We start from the raw sequence: 14236 nt of genomic DNA, 5'->3' as shown, positions 1-14236 counted from the left end.
GTTGTAATTTGGTGCTGTATAAATAAAACTGAATTGAATTGAGTTGAACTTAGCCTCAAAACATTTGATATGTTAAACCATTCTTTTCTAACCTTCTCAAGATGGGGCTTATAATACTAAAGTGTTACAAAATCTTTCTGCCAGCTGTATCCATATATACATCTTGCCATAGAAAGGTCATACAGCCACACCATTTAACTTTTTTTTTATTCTCATTAAATGCCACCAAGTGGTTAGATTAGCATAGATGAAACTTTAATGACCCCCACGAGGGAAACTAATGGGGTGTCACGCTACAGTTTTGATAAAGTTGAATGGATTCATACCCTGGGGCACTGATAAAACCATCTGAGAACAGCAGGTTAGAAAGTTGCAATGCATTTTTCACATCCAGAAATAATTGAATTCAGTTCAGTTCAGTTGAACTGAATTGAACTGCTTTATACTGTAATAAGCATGAAATAAAAAATGTTAGTTGAAACATTTGGGAAATACCTTGAGGCAACCGTTATGAATTGGCACTATATAAATACAACTGAACTGAATTGAAATAAATACATCACTCTGCATTTAATTATGAGTTATTATTCATCTCTGGCTCTCTTACACAGCATGTATTTTGTTCCTCCCCTCATCCCCAACCAGTCGTGGCAAATGGCTGCTCCTCCTGGAGCATGGTTCTTCCTGTTGAAAAGGGAGTTTTCCTTCCCACTGTTGCCAAAGTGCTTGCTCATAGGGGGTCTGATAGTCTGATAGGTTTTCTCCGTATTATTGTAGGGTCTTTACCTTACAATACTAAGCACCTTGAAGTGACTGTTGTTGTGTTTTTGGTGCTACATAAATAAAAGTTAACTAAATTAAATTGAATATCACTTCCCACCACTAAACCCTCTATCACGTTTGCATCCTCTTCGAGGAGAAAGTGGCACTCTCACCATCGATGCTACTCACCTCTGCAAGAATCTGTGGCTTCATCAGTGTCTGATGCCAGGCATCCTAAATGTTCCCCTGGGGTAAGTGACATGGACTGTTCTCCTCATGCTCTCTCCCAAGTCAGAGAAAATTAAAACTAAGGCTCTTTTATGCGTTATGCCAGCTGAACTAGTCATACAATAGACTGTTTGGGTTCTTTGGCCAGTTAATTGTGGGACTGATTGTTATGTAGCCTTGCAGCCCTCTCTGAAACAGACTGTGGTGTTTGGAGGTTGGAGGGGATCCGTCGTTTGTGAGGTTCCAAGAGAATCTTAAATCAGAACAAACGCAGCCCCTGTACCTCTACAAAGTATATTATACTCAAGTTAAAGTCAAATTCAGCAATGAAGTTGCCTTTTTGGTATTTTCTCCATTGTTTGTCAGACTCGCATTTGAATTTAATTCTCATTGCCACACAGCCAGCTTTAACAACTACAGAGTTATGGATTAAACAATGAATAACACTATGAATAAGACTAGATAAGATTATGGAGAAATAATACATAAAAAATACTATATTTACCAGTATACTATTTAGCCAGAAAAAAGAGCAGGGTTGGGAGTTATTGACGTTTATTCTGTGGCTCATTTTATACCAGCTTCTGGTATACATAACTGTTTTTTAACTTATATTTGTGATATATATTTATGTGACTTGTTGTTGCATTGCTCTCTTACATTTGGGTGATATGTCTCTTCAGGTTTTTGGGTTATTTTTGAAGCACTTTCTATTACAGCTCGACAATAAAGGAGTAATAGTATGGTAACAATGGAGACAGGTCAATAACAGGTTATTTATATGTTATTAATGTGGTAATTTTTACATTATTACAATGCAATTACCAAATTAATAACCATGTAATAGCTAATTAATATCATGGTAGCAACAGTGGTTATAGTTGAGTAATATGAAATTTATGTAATTGGATAATAAGGGCCCAAAACTGGGGGCAACAATGTGGGAAGATAGCTTGGAAATGAAGTGGTAATAGTATGGTAGCAAGGAAGAAACAAGAATGTAATAATGGGGTAAATAGGGGTAAAGAACAAAGTTATTACCACTCAATTACCTGTGATAGTTTCTGTGTAATGAGCATGAAACAGAGCTGCAAAATGCAAAACTTTGTTTCTACCTAATAGCATATTAATAGCCTATTAAAGCAAACTCGCGTTATCACGGTTAACGCGTTAGTGCCGTCCAGCTCCACGCACGGGGTGATCCACAATAGCTCGCTAACGGATATTTGCCGCTTTAATGCGGTTATGGCTTTAACGTTATTTTAACAAAATGTACGCTGACAGCACTACTAATAATACTTAGAGTAGTTCTAAAAACTAAGGTTGCATTAAAGTAAGAAAGTCATGAAATACCCTTATTATTTCCACCACCACCAGCAAATTTTGTAGTGGTTTATTTCTATTGATAAACATTAAATATTCCAATATGTTGTTTCGGGCAGAAAAGGAAAAAGATGAATTCATTATTTTACTTTATACACAAATTATAATGGTGCATTTTATCAATAGGACAGTCTGTATCTGTAAATTGTTGCTCAAGGAACTGCCAAATAAATTATGGTTGCTTTAACATTGTTTTTCTTTTAAAACTTAACCATTTTCAGTATGCAAGCAGATGGCTTGCTACCTGCTGCAGGAGAGGTTGGATCTTTGGATGGTTAGGGGGTCAATCAATGATGAAGGCAGTGAAGAACGATGTTGTTGCGCCCCCCCACAACCCTGAATTGGACAAGCAGGAGAACATGGATGGCATCTTATTTTGTGTTCTGGACAGGACATCCATGTATAAAATATGCTGTGAAATAGGGTGCTCTATACTCCTGTGCAAATCTAATGTATTCATATGTATTACTCTTTTAAACCTAATTATTAAGATTTTACATAAGTGTTTCCAGTTCATTACAGACTTCCCGAAGCTTGTTTTAATCAGCTGCCATGACCATAGTATTATATTCCTGCTTATTACACAGAAACTACTACAAGTGTTTCCTACAGGAAACACTTTCATCTACAGGAAGCGCTACCTGAGGAAAGCGGGGAGGATCATCAAGGACTCCAGTCACCCCAGCCATAAACTGTTCAGACTGCTTCCATCAGGAAGGAGGTTCTGCAGCATCCGGTCCCGTACCAGCAGACTGAGAGACAGCTTCTTCCACCAGGCCATCAGACTGCTGAACACGTCATAGACACCTCAGCTTCACTACTGGAACTTCAACATTATGCACTCCACACTGTATATAAATGCCACTTGTTTTGCACATATTCAACTCTGTATATTTTATATATTTTATTATTATTATTATTATTATTATTATTTTTTTTTTTTTTTTACTATTTAATTTGTAAAAATGTGTATACACACACACACACACACACACACACACACACACGTAGGAAAATATTTAGTATACACATCCAGAAATGCATACACTATTATATATTGTACATATATTTATTAGTTTCAGGTTGGCCATTCTTGTATTTTGCTTGTTTGTGTTGTTGGGTTTGCACATCTCTGTTGCTTGTGGGGCTCGCACACAAGAATTTCACTCGCATGTGCTGTGCCAGTGTGCCTGCACATGTGATGTGACAATAAAAGTGATTTGATTTGATTTGATTTTGATTTGGTAGTCATTACTATTCGTTAAGTGTGTTTTAAAAGGTTATTAATATGCTATTAAATAGAAACAGGCAGTTTTGCATTTTGCAGCTCTGTTTCCTGCTAATCACACAGAATCTACCACACACTCAGAAAAATTATGGTTCTTAAATGGTTCTTCAGATGTCTTCATGGTTCTTTAAAGAACCATCATACATCAAAGAACCTTTTTATTTTGTGGATGGTTCTTCAGCTATTACAAATGGTTCTTTAAAGAACAAAAGGTTCTTCATCCTTAGCAATCTAAGCTTGATGGTGTAAATGGCATAAATATTTATTCACTATAATGAGGCTGTGAATTATACTGTGTGTTTTCTTTGTGTGCATGTGTGTGCGAAGGGGGAGGGCAGGATACCTGGCAATTACCCTTTAAGAGAAGATGGTAGGAAACTGAATATTCAAAGAAAAATTAGAAATATTTGCTTAAAAATATACTGGTGGCAGGGGTGGGGGCCAAAGCCTATAGCTGTGGATTCTGGGACTGTTAGAAAAGGTAAAACATTTTCATTAAAACCTTATTACGGTTTTGTTTTTGTTACTCGTCATTGTAGCTTGCTGTTGATGTTGTGCTAACAGTAGCGATTAGCTAGATACGTTAGCCGTTGACGTCAGCGCAATTTAGTATCCAACTGTTTTCTTAACAAAACCACTGTTATAATTAAGTGAAGGTGCTCTTAGCTAATTTGAACCTTTGGCTTCTAAAATACGTGGTTCAATTGCATGCTGCGTACACAACCTAATGTCAGCTAGACTGAAATTAAAATTTAATATATTGTTAAAGTCACTAAAATGGCGCCTGAAGCCTGTTGTGACGTGAGCTCTGTGTCTGCTCTAGAAACTCTGAAATTCTGTAGATCTGAGCCGTACATTAAATACTCACATGAACCTGTACTTTTAATTCTGCATGAGCTGTATAAAATACAGCTATGCATAAGAGTTTTGAATGAATAATTAGATTAAATGACTCTTTATTGTCTAATCGAATTATATAGAAATGAATAGAAATGTGACATGAGAAGGTGTGTCTTTGACTGTTCCTGCATAACTTAGTTTTGGACTAGTTGACAAGTTATGCTCCGGTCATTTGATGTTTCCAAGATAGATGTTCTTTTGTAATATAGTTAATTTTTTTGTATATTTCATTTATCCACCATCATACATCATACATACAAGCTAAGAAGAGGTCGTTATACTAACAAGAGGTATCAACGCTGGGCCAAAGTTCAGCACATGGTTAAAGTTTGTAATCCAGCCAGGGTGTAAATATCACTCAGCAGCCAGAGCTGAAGCAGGCACCATCAACACATAAATCTACTCTACCCGGCTTAAATCACAAGAGCACCTCTGACCAAAAAGCTGTAGATTTTAATTGTTTGCACAAATTAATCCAGATTCACATTGTGTTCACAGCTCCAACAAAATGAGGAAGAGGAGGGGGAGAAACACAATTAGGTTGAATTGCAATTGGATGGAAGGCGAGGACAAGGAGAAGGAAGCTTAGGATGAGCAGGAAGAGAAGCAGCAGGAGCATCTGTAGGGATCCCTATGATGTCATTGAGGTTTGTTTCATTAATATGGTCCTCTCACAAAGAACGATGACTTGTTTTAGTTCACCTACTTCCTGTATTTAATAGTGATGTGCAAAATGTTGTGGAAAAACCATGGAGCAGGCACGTATAGTGCATCTGCAGGTAAATGAACATCAAATCTCTAAGACAGACTGAAATCTGTATATTTATCACCTTTATGATAAAACCCATGTCAGCCATTGGTTTATGGACTTTGTATTTTGAAGCCTCAACATTTGCTTTATTGCTGTTGCTATGTTGGAACCCTATTAGGATGAGGGCTCAGAATCTGGAGTCATGCACACTATTGTTTCATTTAGTGTGTATCCATAAGATTCGTACAGCAGATGCAAGTTGTGCCTTGAAAACAGGAAAGTCGTCTGCATAGAGGAGAACTGTAATAGCAGGCTTGTACAAAGTGAGGCTTTGTGCACTCGTTTTACTTCTGTCACCCTGTTTTGATGCAGAATTCACTTGAAATCAGGCAAGAACTGGACTTATTTTTTATAATGTGTTCTTGTGAATTGATTGTGTATCGCATATGTTTGATTTGACTTTCTGCAAGACAACAGTCCTCCGCTGGCCAAAAAGGTTTTCCAAATACCTCCACGTGATCTAGCCTGGATTTAGAAAAGAATAGCAAAAAAAATCTGCACCTCCTGCTCCAGATGCAATTTGTGTTTCTGTGTTCAGAGGCAGCGGTGAGAGGGGAGACCTCGGATCATCCAGCTGGAGAGCCTGACCAGGACGAGTCGAACATTAACTCAGCTCTTCCAGGGCACCCTGCAGACTCGGCTGTTGGCATCGACGAGGGATGACGTGAACGCCAAACTGCAGTCCATCACAGGTCAATTGCAGGTATGCGAGTCAGACCTTCTGAGGAGGGTTTCACTTTTCTCTCTTCTTTATAATTGACTCTTTTCTCTCTCTTTCAGCTCCTTGTCTCAGAGTGGGAGGGATTTGAAGCAAAAAGGGAGGAACTTGTCATTTGGTTGGCTGATATGGATGTCCACCTGAGTGAGGTTGACCAGCTGACAGGAAACACCAGTGAAAAACTGCAGGTGTGGGCTTGTTTTGATATGACATATGTTTGATATGAAACATACGTCAGAGACATTATCCTAAACTGGACTAACAAAGGACCATGAGTACAACATGAAACGTACATTACATAGCGTAAGGCTGAAGTTCATTGATCATTGTAATCATAAACTTGTTGTTGAAATATTTTTACTGAACATGCAAACATCTGCTGATGAAATTGTGTTGATTTATTGGTCTGTTATGAAGCTATTGCTATTTCTAATGTGTTTTATCACTTTCTGATGTTTTCTTAATTAAACAATACATGTATTATTTGTTGTGTTATCTGTATATATATATATATATATATATATATATATAGTATAGCAAATATGTTTAAATATTACTGTTTAAAACACTAATATGTGACATGTATTAGTAGTGATGTTGTGCTGAGGGTTAAAATGCCTTTTTGTCTTTTGGTAACTACAAAATGACAATAAACCATTAATATATGTCTATGCTGTGCTTGTATTTATTTTACCCTACTCAAATTCAATTTATGATGCATTTTATTTTGAAAGATTTAAAATGGTTTTTTAAAGAACCACTCAAAAAAGGTTCTTTAAAATGGTTCTTTTAAAGAACCATTTGAAGGACCTTTTTAAAAATGATTCTTTAAAGAACCATTTTTAAAAAGGTTCTTTGAAAAATCATTAAAGGTGCCCCAAAGAACCATTTCTTGATGGTTCTTTGGAGCACCTTTAAAGGTTCTTCAATGAACCACTGAAAGAAATGGTTCTTCAAAGAACCATTGTTTGAAAGGTTCTTTGTGGCACCAAAAAAGGTTCTTCTATGGCATCAGAGAGAAAGAACCACTTTTGGTTCCAGTTAGCACCTTTATTTTTCTGAGTGCAGTTGTTTCCAGATAATAGTCACACACTTTTTAAGTTTGCTTTAACAGGTTTTTCATATGTTATTAAATATCATCCATGATAATTTCTTACTTTATAGCCATTTTATAATAAAAAATTCTCCCTTCCAAATAACCTAGTGGCAGGCAATGTTTATATTAATTTGTTGCTGTCCTTGCACCATGTGTCTCTACCTGTTCAGTAGTACCCAGACTCAGAAATAAATAAACTGAATGATTTAGTATTCAGTGTTAACAAGTAAAATGTAGTGATAGTCTGTTGTATATTGAAAATAAGAGATCCTAAATCCCAGCTGCTTTTCTGTTCCACTGCCATTATTCTATCTGTGTTAAAATGCTAAGCAGGAGTGACAGAGGCATCAATTTGTGTTCATTCCAATCATCCCAGCCACTGGAAACTCACATTTGGTCATCTTTCAATTAATTACCCAATGCCAATTTTAGACATTCCCCAAGCCACATGCCGGTGTAACCTTTACAAATGCTGTGTCCCAGTAATGGTTTATTACTCTGCTGGAGAAAATAAAATGAAACAGATGCAATAGTAATCTGATCTATATAAATCTTTGATATCAGATTATAATTTAAATAATGACACACAGAAACAGGAGAACTCACAATGTTGCAAACATTCAGTAACTGCCATTCAAGCTCAAACTGGAAAAAAATTGAAATCAAATAAATATGTACTGGCAAGTACATATTGTAAATATCTTCTGGTTTAGCTACATTTACACAATAAAACCTCATCCACTATTACATTTATTTTAATTCAACTTATGGGACTTTTATATGAAACCAACCTGGTGTTAGTGGTGACCTTTTTTCCTCTCTTAAATATGTAGCCTCACTGAGATGCGCTTTCATTTGTTCTTAATCTATATCTGCTGTAGATAAATAATATAATAGCAAGCATTTATTCAATAAATAAACCCAAAACCCCACTGCACTAATGATGTTAGTTTCATTTTGGTATTTCCTGTTTCTGTCCTGTATTCAGCTCGTTTGTTTTTTCTGTTGAGGTGCTTAAATATTGTTTTCATGTATTTAACATTTATCTTTATTTTGTGTTAACTGCTGTGTTTATTGTTTGAATAACCTATAACATAAAGTTCCATAAATGGATCAAATCCGTTCTATATCCACAGCTTGTTGATCCACTAAGTTAGTGGACTAAGATCTTTCCTAGTCTGTTTATAACCAGACCAAAAGCTTTCTGCCTAACCACTCTTGAGGAATTAAAGTAGGCCTAAAGTAAAGAAGGAGTGAGGCTGTGCGTTGAGCTTCCTACTTCAGCAAAGTAAAATGTGCTGTTTTTCCGTTACCAGTCCATCTCTATTCCATCTTTTTATAGTTTGAAAGGTTCCCACAACTTGAAAACTTTGACAGACACCAATACCTTAACAGAACCACCACCATTCTTTGGGATCCTAAAGTAATTATTATTTATTTATTTTTGTTGTGCAATTTAAATATGCATATAACGTCTATTTTTCTGTATATGTCTTATATGTCTTTATGAATATTATAAATATGGGTGAGTGGTTTTTATACTTTTTTATGTTTTTTGTGTTTTATTTATGATTCCCTCAGTTCTTATTTCTTTACATTTTATTATTTCATGCTTTCTTGTCATTGTCAGTCATAACACACATATGATCTTTTTCTTAGTATTTAGACCATATGAAACTCCCTGAATAGGATCCAGTAACCATCCAGTAACCATATGAAGAGTTGGACAGCACCAGATCCTGACATGGTTCATGCCTACTGGCTAAAAAAAGCTAACTGCACTCCATGAGCGTCTGGCAGCACAAATGAACCAGATGCTAAAGGGTGACACACACCCAGAATGGCTAACTGAAGGCACGACAGTCCTAAACCTCAAGAACGTCCAACTACTGACCAATAACATGCCTCATGGAAACTCTTGTCATAGCAGCTCAGATGAACTGGCACATGGTCAATACATCAAGGAAAAGCCTAGAAAGGAATCAGCAAGGACAAAACACCAGCTACTGGTACACTGAAAAAAATGCAATAGGGTGGTTGTTGAATTTGCATAGAATTACTTCATATATCCAGCATGACTAATTTAAATTTCACATCTAAACATATTTTTGTCTTTTAATTTTCACATATTCTTTAAGAATATTCATTCTTTTAGAACAAATCATGTTGAAAAGAAACAAGTTAGTTGTGTTTTATCCTCAAGCTCCGCCCCCTGGAAAGGAAAAATCAGCTGCACTGTCCGCCATTTTTTTCTCTCGCTTTGGAAAATCTACTACCATCTGGAGTTTTAAACTTGAAGGTAAATAAGATTTTAAAGCTAATACACCAGTGAGAAAGAGTGTAGACCCTTTATATATGTGGAATTTTACTGAGGTGTTGTTATTTTACAGGTATGTGGGCTATTTATCGAAAACCATGAAAGGCCAATGTTAGGCTCCAGTTAGCTAATGGTAACCGAAATTATGCGATAAGCAAATTAGTAATTAACATATATAATGTGAGTTAATATTGTTTTCTATATTCTTTCAGTCTAAATTAACAGACTATTACAAACTTGCATCGGTGTCTGTAGTAAGTGGTGGTACCTGCAGTGTCTTAACCATTAAACAAGCTAATGTAGGGCCGGGATATGACTAGTTTGTTGAAACATGTCTGCTGCCAATGTGACTGCTCACACACGGTAACATTACCAGCACATAGCCACAGCCGCTATAAACATGCTGAAAGGTCAATCTAGCTTCTGTAGTCAGCAGCTGGAAGACTCAACACAGACCCAAGATTCAGTGTAACGGTTATCTAAATGTTGTGTGTCCTGTTTGTAAGCCCAGAAAAATAAATTAAATAAAATGACGACCTTGAGCTTCAAGCTAATGTAAGCGTAATGCTATAGCATAAAGCGACTAATGCAATGATGAGGTTGTTAAATTAGTAAAAATACAGTAAATATATCCAACATGAATCATTTGTCATGGTCCTGGGTCGGTGACCCAGCGCTTTTAGTTCGTTATCATTTTCTTGATGATGATTGTTTAAGTTCTATGTGTTATATTCAGTCTGCCTCTGAGTCCGCGTCTGTATCTGTCTGTCTATGGTGTCACCCCATCTGTTTGTGAATCTGTCTGTTTAGTTCAATGTCTTGTCTGGTTCCATGTGTCTGAGTTTCCTGTTTTATTGTGAAGGTCTGTGTCATATGTGAGTGTGCTCAGTTTACGTTTCCCCTGTCCCGTCAGCTCAGATTCCTCCCAGCTGTGTTGCCATCCTGTCTCTCATCCCCTGATTACTGGTGTCTGTATTTAAGCCCTGTGTGTTCTTCTGCCTGTTGCCGGTTCGTCTGTGTTCCTCCGTGTCAGTCTGTGTTACTCGGTGTCCAGCTCGTCTCTCTGCCTCTCATCCCCTTTTGTATCATCTCAGGTTTGTCATTTAGCTTTCCCAGTTCAGGTCTTTAGTTTTGTCTTCCCTCTTGCCTGTTTGCCTTCTCACCCCTGTATAAATAAACTCACCGGCATCTTATCCACTGCCTGTATCTTGGGTCCTTCTTCTAACTCCACACGGCTCGCCTCGGCAGCCGTGACATCATTTATCTTTTTGGTCTAAACATAATTAAGTCTCACGCCTTTCACTTGTTTTAGAAGGATGTTCAGTTTATCAAAATAACAGAAAATAGTTATGTTTTCTGTTGAAACTCCACCCCCAAGGTGTGTTCTGCGAGGGAAAATTCACTGTGGCAGTCCGCCATTTTTTGTCTTCGCTTCGTTTACATTTGGCGCTGAGCTTTACTTTGTCGAGGTAAACTGAAAACTACATGTTTGAGAGGAAACGAAGAGAACATCCATTATATGGGGAAGTTTTTCTCATGAATTGCTGTTGAGCAACATAATGGAAAAAACAAGTAATTCCTTAAGTTAACTAACGATAATGCTAGCTTAAGCTGCGGGACGATATTATGTGCATTAGCTTTTTTTCAGTGTGTGCCCAATCACATTCGCTTGTTTTTTCTCAGTGAATACAGACTAACAAACTTGTGTCCATTTAGTTAACTGGTTGTACCTAAAATGTTTTAGTTAAACAGTTAAATAAGCTAGTTTGCCATGGGGTGGGTGGGTGTGTGTGTGTGTGTGTGTGTGTGTGTGTGTGTGTGTGTGTGTGTGTGTGTTGGGGGGGGGGTGAAGATTTGCATATGTTATGTCACATTCTGTAAGGTAAATTTTCTGGAAAGGTCAAATTAACAAATTTAACTAAGTATTAATGAAAGACCTTGATGTGTATATGACAATAATAGATGTAGTTTCTGGGTCATTTGGCAGAACTGCAAAATGGCCAGAAGGAGGCAACTGCTGTGGTTGCAAACAGGCTTTGGCTGGTATGGAAGTAAGGGCAACTATGGAACTGCTCAGCAACATGGGACCCATAGCTAATAAATAGTAATATGACAAAAAATAACAACTTTGTGTGGATGTAACCTTGTGAGATTTGAGATTTGACAGCATTTTTTGACAACTTCTCTTTTTAGATAAATGCAGAGTTTAAGCGTATTACCGCCATGCCACTGCAGTCCAGATTACTCTCGCAGATAGATGTGCTATCTGACAAACTAATAAAGGTCTTCAAAAGGCGAGGAGGACAAATAGGAAGAAGACTGCAGAACATTCTGGAGCCCACGGCCCAGGTAAGAAAAAAAATAATTTGTGTATACACTTTAGGGGAAATAATAATTTTAACAAAATGCTGCTTGTCACTCTATGCCAGGAGTATGTTGAAAATCACCGGGGATTTTCACAATTTACCATGGGTGCGTTTTTTTGTTTTTTTTTTCTTTTACCTGCATTAGAACTATGTGTGGAGTTCATAGTTGAACACCTCTCTATGCTCTGACAGTATTCTGCTTCTTTGCATGGAGATTTCACTTCAGAAATGCATTACCTTTTTAAGCATTCTGAGGACTCAAATCACATGCTGTAATGAATCCATTTTTGTTCACCTAATGTGTTAGTGTTAACATTTTTTGGAATAGTGACACAGATTAAAATAAGATTTGATATAATGTTCTTTGACCAGTGTTCTGTTTAATTAAATTTTGGAATTCTGCATTTTCTAGGCCACAGATGAAGCCATTATCCAACGATCTAATAAGGAAACAACCATGGGAATTTACATCATAAAGTCAAGAGATGCCAATGGCAGTCCTGAGGACATCGGGATAGTCCTTGAAGGCCAGAGAGTCTGGCAGGATTTACATTATTATACCCTAGCAGCTGCAATGCTGTTTGGACTAATGTACACTTTGAACCTCACCTACCCACTGGAAAAGTATACCTTCGAGGTATTATAGAAACTGGTTATGGAGCTCAAACGGAACAGCCTTTCAAAGAAGGCCCAGGTTTTCAGGACCAGACTGTACGATTGAACAGTTTTCCAGTTATGATGTGGGAACAACATGTTTACCTCTTCGAATATGTACCATCCTTTCTTTTAAGCCAGCACTGGTAAAGTTGCAGTACATAGTGAAACTTATTTTTCTGGCACTTTTCAACTTGGGGCCTTTATTACTGCAGTTTTCACTTTTCAAGCCATGGCTCTTTTAAAAAAAAAAATTCTAACTTTGAATGTCCATTTTTCTCAATGGAAATGGTGCCTTGCACCAATTTCTCCAGTTTGCAATTTTTTTCCCAAGGTGCACCACTACAAACAGACATCGTGTAGTATTAGTGGTTGTGATGTTTAGTGATAGAAGCAAGCCAATACTAATCAGTTTAGGTCTCTTGGTTGTGTGCCTGTGGGTTATAATGTTATTTTAAGTCTCTTCTTTGTGTCATTTTAATAATTACACCCCTGTTGCCATATTACCTTATGGCTCTTACATTTAAAAAACTATTTTTTACATAAGCGCGATGTCATAAGGCCCCACAATGTTGAATTCAGGTTACAGCAGATAACTTTGAGGAATGTTGTGGAATGTTTTTCAAGAGATGCATTGTACAAATATGACTCATGTATATTTTGGAAGCCTGAATTGAAAGTCCATTGTTACAACTGTGTAGTATTTTCAAAAATACAGGTCATTTTTCAAAAATGTTTTGCTTATTTCTTTGATTGAGAGAAAGTGTACAGTGCATATGTCTGTGAAGGTTCTCAGTCATCCAGGTCATCGTAGTCAAAGGCGCTTGCAAAGAAAAGCGTCTGGACTTCTTCAAGCAACTTAAAGAAGTCCAGACGCTTTTCTTTGCAAGCGCCTTTGACTTTACAGTGCATACAGTAAGATCAGCCTTAATTTAGTTTTATTTATTGAACACTCAATTATATATTAGATTATATATTATATATTAGAAATTTGTTATAAAATAAAATAAGCTTACCATAAAATAATCTTGTCAATATAACACATAGAGTAGTCCAATACAATTAACACAAAAAGTTCATGTCTGATAAACAAGTGGTTTCTATAAATATTTGACCGGAATGAAAAACATAACAACAACATAAAGTCATGTTCGTGTTACCAGAAAAATGTGTGCAGGTATAACATAAAAAACTAAAGTTAACCAAACATAACTTAATTTCGTGCAACCGCTTAGAATAATTTTTTATGTTTATCCCACTGATTATTTTTTTCAGTGTAGATACAGTCACCCAAAATTATAAGACCAGACTCACCAGCCTGTGCACTGCTTGGATTCACTACAAAAAAGCCTGTGACTTAGTGCCCCACACATGGATCTTGGAATGCCTAGAACTGTACAAGATCAACAGGACCTTAAGAGCTTTAAGGTCAGCATAAATCTCTGGAAGAATTTTGTGTATATATCATATTGAATGATTCTGTAAATCCGTTTTTAAAAGAAAATCTACACATTTGTAATTACAATTTTGCTTTTTATATATATATATGCTTGTCATTACAGCAAGTGTGAACCTGCCTTGCCTTTATCTTTGTTTGCAGCAAGCACTCTCTTAACAAGACAGTTTATTTATCACACTTTGCTTGCCACAGTAGACTTTGCATAAACTTCTAGCCCAGCACGACAGCCGACAAGCAGAGGATCGACTTGTGGG

At 36.8% G+C, this 14236-nt stretch overlaps 2 protein-coding genes and 1 long non-coding RNA gene across 4 annotated transcripts in view; 2 read left to right on the top strand and 1 right to left on the bottom strand.

The window, feature by feature from the left end:
• opcml (opioid binding protein/cell adhesion molecule-like) overlaps window positions 1-14236 on the bottom strand; it is a 442688-nt gene that overhangs the window by 186471 nt on the left and 241981 nt on the right. The gene's annotated exons all lie outside the window — the stretch shown is intronic.
• Window positions 5064-6505, top strand: LOC147320089 (uncharacterized). Its single transcript, XR_015131139.1, has 3 exons — window positions 5064-5208; window positions 5911-6075; window positions 6153-6505. It is a non-coding gene; the product is annotated as an uncharacterized LOC147320089 (long non-coding RNA).
• LOC147320088 (uncharacterized) lies at window positions 11417-13238 on the top strand. The gene is made up of 3 exons (XM_086307400.1): window positions 11417-11554; window positions 11697-11852; window positions 12282-13238. Exons 1-3 carry the CDS (start codon window positions 11432-11434, stop codon window positions 12513-12515), a joined length of 513 nt encoding a protein of 170 aa, XP_086163526.1. The 5' UTR covers window positions 11417-11431; the 3' UTR covers window positions 12516-13238.

The sequence above is a fragment of the Aulonocara sp. 'chitande type north' Nkhata Bay genome, linkage group LG10, assembly GCF_057382095.1.
Source record: "Aulonocara sp. 'chitande type north' Nkhata Bay isolate Kocher_YH1m ecotype deep benthic linkage group LG10, A_spYH_male_GT1.1, whole genome shotgun sequence".
NCBI lineage: Eukaryota > Metazoa > Chordata > Actinopteri > Cichliformes > Cichlidae > Aulonocara > Aulonocara sp. 'chitande type north' Nkhata Bay.
This window is presented reverse-complemented; position numbering and strand designations above follow the sequence as displayed.